Raw genomic sequence first — 18774 nt, 5'->3', positions numbered from 1 at the left:
GCAGTGTGGTGTAGGACAACAACCTCTCCCTCAATATGAGCAAGTCAAGGAAGCTGATCATGAACTACAGGAAAAGGCGGGCCGAACAGGCCACCATTAATATTGATGGGGCTGTAGTGGAGCGGGTTGAGAGTTTCAAGTTCCTTGGTGTCCAGATCACCAATGAACTATCATGGTCCAAACACACCAAGACAGTCGTGAAAAGGGCACGACAACACCTTTTCCGCTCAGGAGACTGAAAAGATTTGGCATGGATCCTCAGATCCTCAAAAAGTTCTATAGCTGCACCATCGAGAGCATCTTGACAGGTTGCTTCACCGACTGGTATGGCAATTGCTCAGAGGGTAGTGCGTGCGGACCAGTACAACACTGGGGCCAAGCTTCCTGCCATTCAGGAAGAGGAAAGCCCAAAAAATTGTCAGAGACTCCAGTCACCCAAGTCATAGACTGTTTTCTCTGCTACTGCACGGCAAGTGGTACCGGAGCGCCAAGTCTAGGACGAAAAGGCTCCTTAACAATGACTACAGAAGAATTAATCAAATGGCCACCCTTTCTTTTTACACTGCTGCTACTTGTGGTTTATTATCTCTGCACAGTCACCCCTACCTACATGTACAAATTACCTTGACTAACCTGTACCCCCCTCACATTGACTCTGTACCGGTACCCCCTGTATATAGCCTTGTTATTGTATTGTGTTACTTTTTATTATTTTTTACTTTCGTTTTTTTGTAAATATTTTCTTAACTCTCCCTGAACTGCACTGTTGGTTAAGGGCTTGTAAGTAAGCATTTCACGGTAAGCTCTACACTTGTTGTATTCGGCGCATGTGACAAATACAGTTTGATTTGATTTGACTAGTCTCCCAGTTCCTGCTGCTGAAAAACATCCCCACAGCATGATGCTGCTACCACCATGCTTCACCGTAGGGATAGTGCCAGGTTTCCTCCAGAAGTGACGCTTGACATTCAGGCCAAAGAATTCAAGCTTGGGTTCACAGACCAGAGAATCTTGTTTCTCATGGTATAAGAGTCTTTAGGGGCCTTTCGGCAAACTCAATGCGGGCTGTCATGTGCCTTTTACTGAGGTGTGGTTTCCGTCTGGCCACTCTACCATAAAGGCCTGATTGGTGGAGTGCTGCAGAGATGATTGTCTTTTTGGAAGGTATTCCCATCTCCACAGAGGAACTCTAGAGCTCTTCCAGAGTTACCATCGGGTTCTTGGTCACCTCCCTGACCAAGGCCCTTCTTCCCCCGATTGCTCAGTTTGGCCGGGCGGCCAGCTTTAGGAAGAGTCTTGGTGGTTCCAAACTTCTTCCATTTAAGAATTATGGAGGCCACTGTGTTCTTAGGGACCTTCAATGCTGCAGAAATGTTTTAGTTATCCTTCCCCAGATCTGTGCCTCGACACAATCGTGTCTCGGAGCTCTATGGACAATTCCTTTGACTTCATGGCTTGGTTTTTGCTCTGACATATATACAGGTGTGTGCCTTTCCAAATCATGTCTAATCAATTGAGTTTACCACAAGTGGACTCCATTGAAGTTGTAGAAATATCTCAATGACGATCAGTGGAAAAAGTATGCACCTGAGCTCAATTTCGAGTCTCATAGTCTGAAAACGTATGTAAATAAGGTATTTCTCTCATTTTTGGGGGGAGGGAGAAATAAAAATGTAAAAACTGTTTTCGCATTGTCATTATGGGGTATTGTGTGTAGATTGCTGAGGATTTTTTTTGTTAATCCATTTTAAAATAAGGCTGTCAAGCCCTGACCATAGAGAGCCTGTTATTCTCTATATTGGTTAGGTCGGGGTATGACTAGGGTGGGTCATCTAGGTAATTATATATCTATGTTGGCCTGGTATGATTCCCAATCAGAGGCAGCTGTTTATCGTTGTCTCTGATTGGGGATCATATTTAGGCAGCCATTTCCCCTTTGAAGGAAGGACAGCGACAACGCTGGGGTTTGCGGCCACGACGCAAGCCAAATAAGCAGCCTCAAAATATTTTTTGGGGGGGCACACGGGGTGGTCGGCGAAGTTGAGGTGTGAGTCAGAGACCGAGGAGTTATTGGACAAATTGGAGGAGAGTGAACGGAGGGGAGAGTCAGAGACCTTCGAGGAGTTGTTGGACAAATTGGAGGAGAGTGAAGCGAGAGAGCTATTGGTTTAGCGTAGTATACACGGCATTCGTCCTGAGGAGCATGTTAGCCGTCTGATGCCACCTGTGCCAGCTTCCTATTCTCGTCCTGAGGAGCGTGTCATTTGTCCTGTACCATGTGGGCTGGTTCTACGCACCAGGTCTTATGTGCGCATTTCCACAGCCCAGTACGTCCTGTGCTAGCTCACCGCACTCACCGTGTGGAGTGTGTCATCGTTCCGGCACCATCTGTGCCAGCTCTACGCACCAGGTCTCCAGTGCGCCTCCACAGCCCAGTACGTCCTGTGCTTGTGCCTGCTCCTTGCACTCTCCCTCAAATGCGCCTTCCCAGTCAGGTACGTCCTGTGCCTCCTCCCCGCACTCGCCCTGAGGTGCGTGTCATCAGCCCGGTGCCAAATCAAATCCAATTTATTTATATAGCCCTTCTTACATCAGCTGATCTCAAAGTCCTGTACAGAAACCCAGCCTAAAACCCCAAACAGCAAGCAATGCAGGTGTAGAAGCACGGTGGCTAGGAAAAACTCCCTAGAAAGGCCAAAACCTAGGAAGAAACCTAGAGAGGAACCAGGCTATGAGGGGTGGCCAGTCCTCTTCTGGCTGTGCCAGGTGGAGATTATAACAGAACATGGCCAAGATGTTCAAATGTTCATAGATGACCAGCATGGTCAAATAATAATAATCACAGTAGTTGCCGAGGGTGCAGCAAGTCAGCACCTCAGGAGTAAATGTCAGTTGGCTTTTCATAGCCGATCATTAAGAGTATCTCTACCGCTCCTGCTGTCTCTAGAGAGTTGAAAACAGCAGGTCTGGGACAGGTAGCACGTCCGGTGAACAGGTAAGGGTTCCATAGCCGCAGGCAGAACAGTTGAAACTGGAGCAGCAGCACGGCCAGGTGGACTGGGGACAGCAAGGAGTCATCATGTCAGGTAGTCCTGAGGCATGGCCCTAGGACTCAGGTCCTCCGAGAGAGAGAAAGAAAGAGAGAAAGAGAGAATTAGAGAGAGCATACTTAAATTCACACAGGACACCGGATAAGACAGGAGAAGTACTACAGATATAACAAACTGACCCTAGCCCCCCGACACATAAACTACTGCAGCATAAATACTGGAAGCTGAGAGAGGAGGGTTCAGGAGAAACTGTGGCCCCATCCCCCCATCCGATGATACCCCAGGACAGGGCCAAACAGGAAGGATTTTATTTTATTTGATCAGCCCGGTGCCACCTGTCCCACGCATCAGGCCTCCAGTGCGCCTCCACAGTCCAGAGCTTCCGGCGACAGTTCCCAGTCCACCAGGAACTAACCAGCTACACGTTTCGGTTGTTCATTTTGTTCTTTTTGTTCTTTAAGTTTTCTATTCCAAAATGAAGGATGGAAACATAGCACGCTGCATCTTGCTCTGCTCATTTCAACGAATGTGACACATGTAGTGACTGGGTGTGTTGATACACCATCCAAAGTGTAATTAATAACTTCACCATGCACAAAGGCATATTCAATGTCTGCTTTTATTCCTCCCATCTATCAATAGGCGCCCTTCTTTGCGAATCATTGTCAAACCTCCCTGGTGTTTGTGGTTGAATCTGTGTTTGAAATTCACTGCTTGACTGAGGGACCTTACAGATAGTTGGATGTGTGGTAAAGAGATGAGATAGTCATTCAAAAATGATTTTAAACACTGTTATTGCACACAGGGTGAGTCTATGGAAGTTATTATGTGATTTGTTAAGCACATTTTTACTTCTGAACTTATTTAGGCTTGACATAACAAAGGGGTTGAATATTTATTGACTCAAGACATTTCAGCTTTTCATTTTTTATACATTTCTAAACATTTCTAAAAACTTACACTTTTACATTATGGGGTGTGAATACTTTCTGAAGGCGCTGTAAAATTCATTTATTTTCGAGATGGGTTATATCGGGTTATATTTCATTTCCTCATCTCATCACGTCTCTTTCTCATAACCTCCCTCTCTCACTCTCTCTCTCTCTCTCTCTCTCTCTCTCTCTCTCTCTCTCTCTCTCTCTCTCTCTCTCTCTCTCTCTCTCTGCAGTGAGATCAACAGGCTGGATCTGGGGCTGACAGTGGAGGTGTGGAACAAAGGGTTAATCTGGGACACCATGGTGGGCACCTTGTGGATCCCCTTGGAAAACATCCGCCAGTCTGATGAGGTACGGTATACCCACCATGCCCCCCCTGGCGCCCCCCTCTCCTCCCCCACCACACCTCACCCTCCTGGGTGTACAAGGTGTTTTACAAGCAGCACATCTGAGGCTCAGACACAAGTACATCACAACACTAGACTGATACTGTTTGTTGTCACGGCATTTCAAAGTGTTTAAGGTGGAACACAATTCATATCAGGAATGAAAGGAGTTTAAGGCAGGGCTCCAGACTGTGACCATTTATTTACATTTTGCACACAATTTTAGCACATTTATTAAAATTAAAAACGGAAATATTACATTTACATAAGTATAAAGACCCTTTACTTAAATCCAAATCCAATTGTATTGGTCGCATGGTTAGCAGATGTTATTGCGAGTGTAGCAAAATGCTTGTGCTTTTAGTTCAGACAGTGCAGCAATATCAACAAGTCATCTAACAATTCCACAACAGATACCTGTCACGCCCTGACCATAGAGAGCCTTTTTATTTTTTGGGGGGGGGACACGGGGTGGTCGGCCGAGCCGAGGAATGGGCCAGAGACCGTCAGGGAGTCGAAGGAGGAACTTGACGAAAGATTTCGTGCTTGCTGAGGAGCGTGACACCAGTCCGGTGTCATCTGCACCAGTTTCACGCATCTGCCCTCCAGTGCGCCTCCCCAGTCCGGTACGTCCTGTGTCTTCTCCACGCACTCGCCCTGAAGTGTGTGTCACCGTTCCGGTGCAACTTGTGCCGGTTCTACGCACCAGGTCTCCAGTGCGCACACACAGCCCAGTACGTCCTGTGCCAGCTCCCCGCACTCGCTGTGCGAAGTGTGTCATCGTTCTGGCACCATCTGTGCCAGCTCTACGCACCAGGTCTCCAGTGCGCCTCCTCAGTTCAGTACGTCCTGTGCCTGCTCCTCGCACTCTCTCGCATGTGCGCCTTGCCAGTCAGGTACGTCCTGTGCCTGCTCCCCGCACTGGCCCTGAGGTGCGTGTCACCAGTCCGGTGCCACCTGTACCGGCCCCACGCATCAGGCCTCCAGTGCGCCTCCCCAGTCCGGTACGTCCTGTGCCTGCTCCTCGCGCTCGCCCTGAGGTGCGTGTTGCCAGTCCGGTACCACCAGTACCAGCCCCATGCACCAGGCTTCCTGCGACGAGCCCCAGTCCAGAGCTTCCGGCGACGGTTCCCAGTCCAGAGCTTCCGGTGACGTTTCATGGTCCGGAACCTCCTGAGACGGTCCACGGTCCGGAACCTCCTGAGACGGTCCACGGTCCGGAACCTCCTGCGACGGTCCACGGTCCGGAACCTCCAGCTCCAGGGCAGGAGCCTACCACTGCGCCGATGCCCAGTCCGAGCACGGCGTCCGGTCCAGCTCCATGGCAAGAGCCTTCCTCTGCGCCGATGTCCAGTCCAGGCATGGCATCCAGTCTCGCTCCATGGGAGGAGCCTTCCTCTGCGCCAATTTTCAGTCCAGGCACGGCGTCCAGTCCCGCTCCATGGCAGGAGCCTTGCTCTGCGCCGGTGCCCAGTCCAGGCACGGCGGTCAACTCAGCTACATGGCCGGAGTCTTCTTTGGCGCCGGTGCCCAGTCCGGGTGCGGCGTACAACCCAGCTCCATGGCTGGGGCCCTCCTCTGTGCCGATGCCCAGTCCGGGCACAGCGTTCTACCCGGCTCCATGGCCGGACCCGTTGTCTGGGTGGGGGCAAAGTCCCGCACCAGAGCCGCCACCGATGCTGGCGAATCCACGAGCGGAGTGGGTACTTCGCCCTACACCGGAGCAGCCACCAACGCTAGACGCCCACCCGGACCCTCCCCTATTGAGTCAGGTTTTGCGGCCGGAGTCCGCACCTTTGAGGGGGGGTACTGTCACGCCCTGACCATAGAGAGCCTTTTTATTCTCTATTTCGGTGAGGTCGGGGTGTGACTAAGGTGGGTGATCTAGTGCATTTACTCCTATGTTGGCCTGGTATAGTTCCCAATCAGAGGCAGCTGTTTATCGTTGTCTCTGATTGGGGATCATATTTAGGCAGCCATTTCCCCACTGGTTTTTGTGGGATCTTGTTTTTGTGTTGATGCCCGTGAGCTCTACAGAACGTCACATTTCGTTGCTCTTTATTGTTTTTGTGAGTTTCAATTAATAAACATGTGGAACTTTTCGTACGCTGCGCCTTGGTCCGAGTATGATTACCACGACGATCGTGACAATACCTAATACACACAAATCTAAGTAAAGGGATGGAATAATATAATATGTACATATAAATATATGGATGAGCAAGCCTAGGCAAGATGCAATAGATGGTATAAAATACAGTATATACATATGGGATGAGTAATGCAAGATATGTAAACATCATTATTAAAGTGGCATTAACAAAGTGACTAGTGATCCATTTGTTAGAGTGGACAATGATTTCAAGTCTGTATATAGGCTGCAGCCTCTCTGTGTCATTGATGGCTGTTTAACAGTCTGATGGCCTTGAGATAGAAGCAATTTTTCAGTCCCAGCTTTGTTGCACCTGTACTGACCTCGCCTTCTGGGTGGTAGCGGGGTGAGCAGGCAGTGGCTCGGGTGGTTGTTGTCCTTGATTATCTTTTTGCCCTTCCTGTGACATCGGGTGGTGTAGGTGTCCCGGAGGGCAGGTAGTTTGCCCCCGGTGATGTATCAAATCAAATCAAATTTATTGATAAAGCCCTTCTTACATCGGCTGATAGAAGCAGGTGTAGAAGCACGGTGGCTAGGAAAAACTCCCTAGCAAGGCCAAAACCTAGGAAGAAACCTAGAGAGGAACCAGACTATGAGGGGTGGCCAGTCCTCTTCTGGCTGTGCCAGGTGGAGATTATAACAGAACATGGCCAAGATGTTCAAATGTTCATAGATGACCAGCATGGTCAAATAATAATAATCACAGTAGTTGTCGAGGGTGAAGCAAGTCAGCACCTCAGGAGTAAATGTCAGTTGGCTTTTCATAGCCGATGATTAAGAGTATCTCTACCGCTCCTGCTGTCTCTAGAGAGTTGAAAACAGCAGGTAGCACGGTAGCACGTCCGGTGAACAGGTCAGGGTTCCATAGCCGCAGGCAGAACAGCTGAAACTGGAGCAGCAGCACGGCCAGGTTGACTGGGGACAGCAAGGAGTCAACATGCCAGGTAGTTCTGAGGCATGGTCCTAGGGCAGGCCTATTATGCAGACCGCACCACTCTCCTGGAGAGCCCTGCGGCTGAGGGCGGCGCAGTTGCCGTACCAGGCGGTGATACAGCCCGACAGGATGCTCTCAATTGCGCATGTGTAAAAGTTTGTGAGGGTTTTAGAGCAGTAAAAAAAAATGTTTTGTCATACCTGTGGTATACAGCCTGATATCCCATGGCTGTCAGCCATTCACGTAAAGGTGAAGGCAAATTCATCCCTATTGAACAAAAAATATGAAAATTATGGAGACCTATTATGACAGTAAATGAAAAGCCTAATTGTCAACCCAGAATTCATGGCAACCACTGGATAAGGTTGCCTATCAAAATAGTTCCTGCGTATACATGTTAGATTTAACAACTTATTTATTGAATATCTTCTCAGTGGTCTATGACACTTCTTAATAAAGCATTGTGAATGAATTTATAATTACTTTATAAGATGATGGTTCAAGTGTATTCTATTGTGTGACGCTGCGGGGAGCCACCAAATCATGGGCTGGTGCCACCAACTGAAAAAGTTAGTGGCACCAGTGCCACCAGGGGAAAATGTTGTTACAGGATGTATCTCCCCCGCCTCCAAAAGACTTTAGCTAGGGCTATTTTTAGCATCATCCTAGCCCTGTACAGTAACAGTCCGTGTGTGTGTGTGTGCGTGGTAGGAGGGGCCGGGGCAGTGGCTGACCCTAGACTCCCAGGTCATCATGGCTGAGAATGAGATCACAGGCACCAAAGACCCCACCTTCCACTGCGTGCTGCTGGACAGCCGATTTGAACTGCCATTAGGTCAGATGACACTCTCACTCATGTCAAATGTGCTCTCTAATGTGCCTTGAAAGTGAACTATAACCCTATCTCCTTATTATTACCTACAGTATATCTACATCATTATATCTGAATATACTCACGGACAAGGGAAGCCTATGACTGTCAAAGTATATTGCAATCATTTGGAACCATTAGAGCATTGTGTGTGCATCTGTGCGTGCATGTGTGTGTGTATGCATGTGCATGCCCACGTATGCCTGTGCATATACGATTGTCTGTATTAAGTGACTGACCAGTAAATGGGTCTTTCTGCTTCAGACATTCCAGAGGATGAGGCTCAATACTGGGCCAAGAAACTGGAGCAGCTCAACTCCATGAGGGACCAGGGCGTAAGGCATTTCTTCTTCCTCCTCTCCTCTCTTTGTGCTTACATCTTACCCGCCACAAGGCAGGGCTATCAGTAATTGCAAAAGTCATAACTTACGCGATGCATTAAATATGATGTAGACCTTGTGTGTGTGTGTGTGTTACAGTACACATACCAGGAAGAGGAGAGACCACTTCAAGCACCATCAACACAATGCTGTGAGTAGTAGACACTTGATACTGCCTGTATCCTCTTCAGTCTCCTTCTCCCCTCTTTAATACAGTATCCTCCTCCCTTTCATCCTCCCTTCTTCTTTTTACTTTCTTCATGGCCCTCTTCTTCCTCCTTCTCACTCTCCTCTGTCTCTTCACTCTTCCTCTTTGCTATCCTCCCCTTCATCCTCCTTCTTCTCATTTTCACTTTATTCCTCCTCTTCTTCCCTTTTCTCCACCCCTTCCTCTTCTTCCTCATCCTCCTCTTCATCTACTTCACTTTATTCCTCCCTCTCCCCTTCTTCTTCACTCTCCACCTCCTGATTTGAGGGGAAGCAGCGAATCAAATCAAAAATTGAATCATATTTTATTGGTCACATACACATATTTAGCAGATGTTATTGCTGGTGTAGAGAAATGCTTGTGTTCCTAGCTCCAACAGCGCAGTAGTGTCTAACAATTCACAACAATACACACAAATCTAAAAGTAAAAGAATGGAATTAAGAAATGTATAAATATTAGATTGAGCAATGTCGGAGTGGCATTGACTAAAATACAGTAGAATAGAGTAGAGTATTTACATATGAGATGAATAAAGCAGTATGTAAACATTGTTTAAACATTATTAGAGTGACTAGTGTTCCATTATTTAGTGGCCAGTGATTCCAAGTCTATGTATAAAGGACAGCAGCCTCTAAGGTGCAGGGTTGCATAACCTGGTGGAAGCCGGGTAGTGATGGGTAGTTAACAGTCTGATGGCCTTGAGATAGAAGCTGTTTTTCAGTCTCTTGATGCACCTGCACTGACCTTGTCTTCTGGATGATAGCGCGGTGAACATGCCGTGGCTCGGTTGGTTGATGTCCGTGATGATATTTTTGGCCTTCCTGTGACATTGGGGGCTGTAGGTGTCCTGGAGAGCAGGTAGTTTGCCCCCGGTGATGTATTGGACAGACCGCACCACCCTCTGGAGAGCCTTGCGGTTGTGGATGGTGCATTTGCCGTACCATGTGGTGATACAGCACGACAGGATGCTCTCAATTGTGCATCTGTAAAAGTTTGTGAGGATTTTAGGGGCCAAGACAAATTTCTTCAGCTTCATAAGGTTGAAGAGGCGCTGTTGCGTCTTCACTACACTGTCTGTGTGGGTGGACCATTTCAGTTCGTCAGTGATGTGTACGCCGAAAAGTGATCTGCACGCCGAGGGCGGTAAGCAAATTGAAGTGCGTCCCGGGTGTCAGGTAAGGTAGAGGTGATATGACCCTTAACTAGCCTCTCAAAGCACTTCATGATGACAGAAGTGAGTGCTACGGGGCGATAGTCATTTAGTTCAGTTACCTTTACTTTCTTGGGTACAGGAACAATTGTGGACATCTTGAAGCAAGTGAGGACAGCAGACTGGGATAGGGAGAGATTAAATATGTCCGTAAACACGCCAGCCAGCTGGTCTGCACATGCTCTGAGGACGCGGCTAGGGATGCCGTCTGGGCCGGCAGCCATGCGAGGGTTAACACGCTTAAATGTCTTACTCACGTCGGCAACGGAGAAGGAGAGCCCACAGTCCTTGGTAGCGGGCCGCGTTGGTGGCACTGTACTATCCTCAAAGCGGGTGAAGAAGGTGTTAAGCTTGTCCGCAGGCAGGCTTATGGAGGGATGGAGAAAAGCTGACATGATGAATCAAGCCAGCAGGCCTGCCTCATTGTCAACTCCACACACAGTGATTTATGGCTGCTAGCTGTGTGATTGATGTGTGCTGACATACTTACACTGCCCTGTCAGACACAGCCCTGTCTGTCTGATGATGACAGCCCAGGTGAGTGGGCGGAGACGTCTGTGGATTAGTCTGGGCTGCGGTGGGTGTTTCAGTCTGTCAGTAGGTGTGTGTGTGCGTGTGTGCTTGCATGACTGCGTGCGTGGGTGAGAGACGGTTTGTGAGCAACCAGCCATGAAGGTTGGTCAGTGTACGTGTGAGTGCTTGTGCATGTGCATGCATGCGTGTCTATGTGCTGTGTTTCAGTGAGTGTGTATTGATGGTGGCTGCTTATGGGCTGTGAGTCATGGGGCGCTGGCTTGGCAGCTCTGCTGGTGAGAGTTATGGCTGACTCCCCACTGTGCTCTGCTAATTACCACACCCTGAACCCTCCTTGGCCCTCCATCCGTCACAAGGTCAGCCATCTTGCCTTCCCTGCCCTGCTCCGTCTCCAGCTCCACTCTGGGTTTTACCCAGCAATCAGATTGGTTCCCGGGGGTTCAGTACCCTCACCCTGACTGGTTTCTTTCCTGGTCATACGGTTGTGCATTCTTTAGCCTGAAGTTAATAGCTCAGGCCCAAATCAACATTGTGATAACTTCTTACTCCCTATCCCTGTAGGTAACTGGAGTCTGTGGGGAAACCAGCAAAGTGAGTTTTTATAGCTTTTCACACAGTTAACACTATAAATGTGATGTATCTGCTTTGGCCTTGGTACTGTAGGCCTGTACTGGCAGGTTTTTAGAACTAGTCACCAAACACTCACTAGCATCCTGGGTAATGAACCTAGCCCCTATAATAATCATAATATTTCAACCATTTCCTGTGTGTGTAGATGAGGACCCAGACAGTGCGATGGACGACAGAGATAGTGACTACCGCAGTGAGACCAGTAACAGCATCCCCCCTCCCTTCTACACCATGTCTCAGCCCAACACCTCCATGCACCAGAACCCCATCCTGAGAGACCAGCGCTACTCCTCGCACATCTCCTACAACGGCTCCATCCAAGAGCTGGACTATGACAACCATAGAGCCAGCAGGTAACCTAACCTAACCTCTCTGCTGTCCTGTCCTCCTTATCTGGTTCATTATCTGGTTTACTCAGTCCTCAGGGTCTCAATAAGGGGTTCGTCCCAATAAGCCCAAGTGCCTTCCTTTCCTTGTTTCCTTCATTTTATAATTACATTTGAGTCATTTCTTTACAAGCTGCTATCCTACAGTTGTCCTAATCAAAAAACATGCAGGGTAGGTGAAATGTATAAGTTGTACATTTCCCCTGTCCAGCTCTTTGAAATCTGTGTGGGTGAAGGAAAGAAGACGAGGAAAGGAAACAACGCTGGACTATTGAGACACACACACAGCATGGATCTCACCTCCTCTTCTTAGTCAAGGGATCCATACTGACTTTGTCTCGTCTGGAGATCAACACTCTATTCTTACAGAGTAAAGCAGACTGATATAGAACAGAATAGATATGCCCCTGTGGACTTGTTTGATTTCACATTCACACTGATGTTTTATGGTAACCTGTTGTCCCATTGTGACTTCACTGTCTCTGGCCTCACTATATAAGCCTGAAGGAGCAGCCCATTGTATACAGGTCATGTGTCAAGATCCTCACTGGCACCCTGTCACAATGATCATCGTGTGTGTGTACATGTGTGCATGCGTGTGTGTGGCTGAAATACAGTCCCCTGTGATCACTAAAAAACTTGTTTTGCCAAAAAATCGAAATAAGTGTTTTTTTTTGTCTGTTCATCTGTTGTTCAAAGGCACAAGTTCACTCAACCTCATGCATTGCTAGGTGCAGCCACATTATTGCATAAAGGCTTCTATCAGCAGTGATTCTGTTTTAAGATATATGAACCTGCAAGGTCCACTATGGCTAACAACCAATCACTATCTATCTATCTATCTATCTATCTATCTATCTATCTATCTATCTATCTATCTATCTATCTATCTATCTATCGTGCCAGTGATCTTTATGCAGTAGGTGTGCTGGGCAGTGTGTGTTTCAGTTTGGTGTTTGTACGTTGCTGTGTTTCTTTGAAAAGCCTCAGGCTGGGCTGTACTGATGCTTCTCCTCTCCTGCATCTCCCCCCAACCTGCCAGATGCTATGATACTTTAGACTCAGCCACCAACGGGCACAGCGATCTCGATTCAGCTTCAGGTTCGAGCCGGCACACCAGCCGCCAGTACACTCTAGACAGTAGGCACTCACTCTCCGATAGGTGGGTCTCTGCACCTCCTCCTCTTCCTCCTCCTCCTCCTCTTCCTCCTGCTCCAGCCTGTGAGTCCGTCCGTGGTCTCGCTGTGATGTCAGTGCTGGACTTGTCCTGTCCTCCTTGCTCGCTGTGATTGCATGCGTGCGCTGTTTGACCCCGCTCTCGCTACCACATATATATATTCACGTTTTGATTCTGTCTCCAGCTAATAATAACTACTGTGTACACACCGGTATCACACACACATCATCTCCCCTCTCTGTCGTACATCTGTTGTGAAATGTGAATGAGTTCCTCTGTTGTGTATGTTGTTATCTAAGAACTTGGAAACATAAGGGAACAGTTGTGCTACATTGATGTGAGTTGAAGTGTTAGTGTGTTCTGTGTGGCTGTGGCTCCTCTGCTTCCTCTGTGTCTCAGTGGCAGCCTGTTATTACCTCGTCCTCCTATGGTGTGCCACAGTGACAAGCAGTGTTGGGGGTAATGCGTTACAAAAATGTTGTGTTACGTAATCAGATAACTTTTATGAGTAACGGAGTTAAGTAAAACGTTACTTTTTCAAATGAGTTAATATTGTTACAGTTACCTTGTTGAAACACGTGCTTTACTTTCAGAATCATCTCTACCGGGTGCGTGTTTCCATGATCTGAGCTCAACTTGTTTCCTCATTTACTCCTCGAGCAAGAGGAGAAAGACCTAGTGGTCAAACAGGGAAATGATTCCAATCGTTTTTCCACCATTCATTTTTCCCATAAGGGACTATTTTAAGTGTTTCTAAAATCCTCTATGGGGAAAATTAATTGTGAAAAAACGATTGCAACCATTTCCTTGTTTGACCGCTAGGTTTTATGGGTATTATGACTCATAATGTGGTAGTCTATTGAGAGTTTTCCTGTCTAGTGGCAAGTGTGCCATCTATACATCTCTATGGGTCTATGTACAGTACGTGCGGTCTATAACCAGAACTGGCTACTCGAGAGAAAGATTTGAATAAAAAGATAGGAAATCTGTACAGATGTTTGGCTTACAGTATATATTGTGAATTAAGCAGCCCAAATAGAGCAGCCATTGTGGACTAGCACAGGAAAGCAGCACCACAGATGGAATGAGAAACTAGTGATCAAACCAGAGTTCGTAAGTAGCCTATCTTTGGTAGAGCGAGCGTTGCTCACCTTGCTCACCCCGACAGTCAAACAAACGGTGAGATATTCATAAAAGTAACGCAAGGTAATATAACTTGTAATATAAAGTGTTACTTTCCACACAAAGTAATATTGTAAAGTAACATGTTACTATTGTTAAATGTAATGAGTAATATGTAATATAAAGTAACTAATCTCAACACTGGTGACAAGTCCTCTTTGTTATTTGGTCTCAGTTCAAATTGTGGTAATGATGAGCTCAGGCTTTCCCCCAGCCAGTGCCAGTCCTACTGTTGGCCGAGGACCCCGGCTGTGGGGTGGCAGGAGTCATGCCTGATCAAAATGTATTGTAGCCTATCAGAGAGGGGAAGACAAATGTCCTCATGTATGTGCCACTGTGCTTCTGTCCTGCTGTTTGATAAGGGAAATGCTGGTTTCTGTCGGACAGCAGGCCTGAGTGTGTGAGTGTGTGAGTGTGTGAGTGTGTGAGTGTGTGAGTGTGTGAGTGTGTGAGTGTGTGAGTGTGTGAGTGAGTGTGTGAGTGAGTGTGTGAGTGAGTGAGTGAGTGAGTGAGTGAGTGAGTGAGTGAGTGAGTGAGAGAGAGAGAGAGAAACAAAGAGATCGACAAAGAGAGAAAGAGAGAGAGTTTGCATGTGTGTGCGCTTCTTGATTGAGTAGCAGGTTGAGGGTCAGGATTCTGTCTGTGAGTGTGTATGTGGTTTTGTGCATATGCCGTGTGTGTATTTGTGTTTGTGTGTGTTGGTGTCATTTCCTCAGGTGTTCTGTTTTCCTGTCCCCCCGTCTCATGCATTATTGAACCTTCACTGCTCTAATCGATAGTGTGTAAACGGGTGGACTTGTGTGTGTGTTGGGGTTTGTATTGTTCCTGTCTGCTCTCTCTCTCTAACTCATGCCGCGTCTCATTCTCTTTCCCTACTCACTAATAGCCTCATTCATCATAGACGATAAATATATCCTAAAGAGATGCTGTTTCTCCTCTCCTGTCAGCCCAGTGTAGGCCCCCTGTCTCTCTTTATCTCTCCACTCTTATTTTCTCTCCCTCTGTTCTCGCTCTCTCTCACACACACACACATCACCTCACCTGAATGAGTGCCATTACTTGTTAAGGCTGTTAGCCTCCCGTCTTGTTTTGCTGTGTATTGTGTTGGCTCTGGGTGTTTGGGAATCTCTGTTGAATATACAGATGTGTATGTGGCGTGTGATCAAAGCATTCAGCAATAATATCTCAAAATACTGAAATAAAGACCCACAACTACACCACCCAACCCACACTCACACTCATGCATCTGACCACATACTAGCCCATCCCTTGGTCTGGGTTGCCTTGGTTGGTTCAATACCTTTTTCCTCTTACTTTAGGTTAACTGTTCTGCCACACTATGGCTCCTTATCCCAATATGTCCCCTTAACATGCCCTCTTGTCCCCACTCTGGCTCCTTATCCCAATATGTCCCTTTAACTTCTTGCCGCACGGATCCCTTTAGCGGGATCATTTTCGTAAACAACCGAATCTGAATTGCAGGGCGCCAAATTTAAAAAAATACTAAAAATATTTATAATCATGAAATCACAAGTGAAATATACCAAAACACAGCTTAGCTTGTTGTTAATCCACCTATCGCGTCAGATTTTGAAAATATGCTTTACAGCGAAAGCAATCCAAGCGTTTGTGAGTTTATCAATCACTAGACAAAACAGTAAGAACAGCTAGCCTCAAATTAGCTTGGTCACGAAAGTCAGAAAAGCAATAAAATTAATCGCTTACCTTTGATAATCTTCAGATGTTTGCACTCACGAGACTCCCAGTTACACAATAAATGTTCTTTTTGTTCGATAAAGATTAGTTTTATAACCAAAAAACGCCATTTGGTTTGCGCGTTATGTTCAGAAAACCACAGGCTCGTTCCGGTCCTGAAAGGCAGAAGAAAATTCCAAAAAGTATCCGTAATGTTCGTAGAAACATGTCAAACGTTTTTTATAATCAATCCTCAGGTTGTTTTTAACATACATAATCGATAATATTTCAACCGGACGGTAAACTATTCAATACTACAGAGAAAGAAAATGTCGAGCTACATCTCTCGCGCGTAGGAACTAATCAAAGGACAACTGGCGCGTTTTGAAAAATCTCGCTCATTTAAAAAAAATAAAAGCTTGAAACTATGTCTAAAGCCTGGTCACAGCCTGAGGAAGCCATTGGAAAAGGAATCTGGTTGTACCCCTTTAAATGGAGGAGGGGCAGGCAACAGAACAGGGATTTTTCCAAATAAAAGGCACTTCCGGGTTGGATTTCCTCAGGTTTCCGCCTGCAAAATCAGTTTTGGAAACTTTAGAGTGTTTTCTATCCTAATCTGTCAATTATATGCATATTCTAGCATCTGGACCTGAGAAATAGTCAGTTTACCTTGGGAACGTTATTTTTCCAAACATAAAAATTCTGCCCCTTAGCTGAAAGAAGTGAACCTGTCTGGCCGAGGCGTTCCGCTAGCGGAACTCCTCCCACATTCCACTGAAAAGGCAGAGCGCGAAATTCAAAAAATATTTTTTGGAAATATTTAACCTGTTTGGCGTGCAAGCCCGACGTCGGTTCATTTATGACAACAGCCACTTCAAGTGCAGGGCGCGAAATTCAAAAGATATTTTTTTTTTATATTTAACTTTCACACATTAACAAGTCCAATACAGCATTAGAAAGGTACACATCTCGTGAATCCAGCCAACATGTCCGATTTTTTAAATGTTTTACAGGGACGACAAAATATGTAAATCTATTAGCTAACCACGTTAGCAAAAGACTCCACTTTTATTACTCCATCAGTTTTTGACTCCATCAGTAGCTATCACAAATTCGGCCAAATAAAGATATAAATAGCCACTAACCAAGAAACAACCTCATCAGATGACAGTCTGATAACATATTTATTGTATAGCATATGTTTTTTTTCGAAAAATGTGCATATTTCAGGTATAAATCATACTTTACATTGCAGCTACATTCAGAAATTGCACCGAAAGCAGCCATAATATTTACAGACACCAACGTCAAATACCTAATTACTCATCATAAAACATTTCTGAAAAATACATAGTGTACAGCAAATGAAAGACAGGCATCTTGTGATGCCAGACAATATTTCCGATTTATTAAGTGTTTTACAGCGAAAACAAAATGTAGCATTATATTAGCTTAGCACAATAGCCAGAAACACTTGGGCGACTACGACAGATATATGAAACAACATCTTAAAATGGGTCTTACTTTTGCTGATCTTTCATCAGAATGTTGAACAAGGTGTCCTTTGTCCAGATGAGTCGTTGTTTGGATTCAGAATGGCAACTTTCTCTCACCATTTAGCAAGCGCGCTAGCCGGGTTGCACGGATCTCTCCATGTAAACAAACGGAAGAGAACGGAACACGGCAAAACTCCTGAAAAAATTTCAATAATCTGATGAACCTATATTGAAAAAACATACTTTACGATGATATGGTGACATGTATCAAATAAAATCAAAGCCGGAAATAAGTCGCCTATAACGTCAGCAAAACAAAAGGCAACCCCACTGTCCAAATCACGTTTTTCAGAGTACCGGAAATGGGGTACACGTCATTCCAAGAGGATTTATTCCATCCCAGATCGAGATAATCACCTCATTTCTTCTCCCACAGCCTTCTTGACACCCAGAGGAAGGTGTATGACGTGCATGTTTACTAATAGCTCTTGTGCCCATTTATAGGCAGGAAGAAGAAGAGAGCATCGATTTCAGACTTTGAACTTCCGGGTCAGGAAAAGTGCTGCAGAATGAGTTCTGTTTCACTCAGAGAAATAATTCAAACGGTTTTAGAAACTAGAGAGTGTTTTCTATCCAATAGTAATAATAATATGCATATTGTACGAGCAAGAATTGAGTACGAGGCCGTTTGAAATGGACACATTTTATCAGGCTACTCAATACTGCCCCTTGCAGCCATAAGAAGTTAACTTTCACACATTAACCTCTACAGAGTACCTAACCCGGATCCGGGAGCACCCCCCCCCCCCCACACACTGATTAGCATCGCTAGCATAGCGTCACAATTAAATAGTAGCATCTAAATATCATTAAATCACAAGTCCAAGACACCCAATGAAAGACACAGATCTTGTGAATAAAACCACCATTTCAGATTTTTTAAATGTTTTACAGGGAAGACAAAATATGTAAATCTATTAGCTAAACACGTTAGCAAAAGACACCATTTTCTTACTCCAACAGTTTCTTACTCCATCAGGTGCTATCACCAATTCGGCTAAACTAAGATATTGATAGCCACAAACCAACAAACAAATTTATAAGATGACAGTCTGATAACATATTTATGGTATAGCATAGTTTTTTTTTTTTAAATGTGCATTTTTCAGGTATAAATCACAGTTCTACATTGCAGCTGCAATCTGATATAGTGCTGATGCAGCTAGAACAATTACAGAGACCAACGTTATATAACTAATTACTTGTCTTAAAACATTTCAGAAAAAATACACAGCGTACAGACATTGAAAGCCCAACATCTGGTGAATCCAAACAATATTTCAGATTTTTTAAATGTTTTATAGCGAAAACAAAATGTATCGCTAATTAGCATAACCAGGCCAGCCAAAACCAGCTGGACGCGCGCGACCAGTTCACATGCACGACAGATATATGAAATAACATCGTAAATTGGGTCTTACTATTGCTGGTCTTTCATCAGAATGTTGATCAAGGTGTCCTTAGTCCTGATGAGTCGTTCAATCCAT

General features: G+C 45.7%; 1 protein-coding gene across 1 annotated transcript in view; it reads left to right on the top strand.

The window, feature by feature from the left end:
- Nucleotides 1-18774, top strand: part of LOC129854844 (protein unc-13 homolog A-like) — a 104344-nt gene that overhangs the window by 26337 nt on the left and 59233 nt on the right. Inside the window, exons 4-10 of the mRNA XM_055921977.1 lie at nt 4219-4336; nt 8169-8292; nt 8593-8663; nt 8808-8859; nt 11223-11252; nt 11437-11644; nt 12720-12839. Of these exons, the coding sequence (XP_055777952.1) occupies nt 4219-4336; nt 8169-8292; nt 8593-8663; nt 8808-8859; nt 11223-11252; nt 11437-11644; nt 12720-12839 (723 nt within the window). The remainder of the gene's footprint in view (nt 1-4218; nt 4337-8168; nt 8293-8592; nt 8664-8807; nt 8860-11222; nt 11253-11436; nt 11645-12719; nt 12840-18774) is intronic.

Source organism: Salvelinus fontinalis, chromosome 5 (assembly GCF_029448725.1).
Source record: "Salvelinus fontinalis isolate EN_2023a chromosome 5, ASM2944872v1, whole genome shotgun sequence".
In the NCBI taxonomy this organism is placed as follows: Eukaryota; Metazoa; Chordata; class Actinopteri; order Salmoniformes; family Salmonidae; genus Salvelinus; species Salvelinus fontinalis.
Note: the sequence above shows the minus strand (reverse complement) of the source record. Positions and strands in the feature narration are given on the sequence as shown.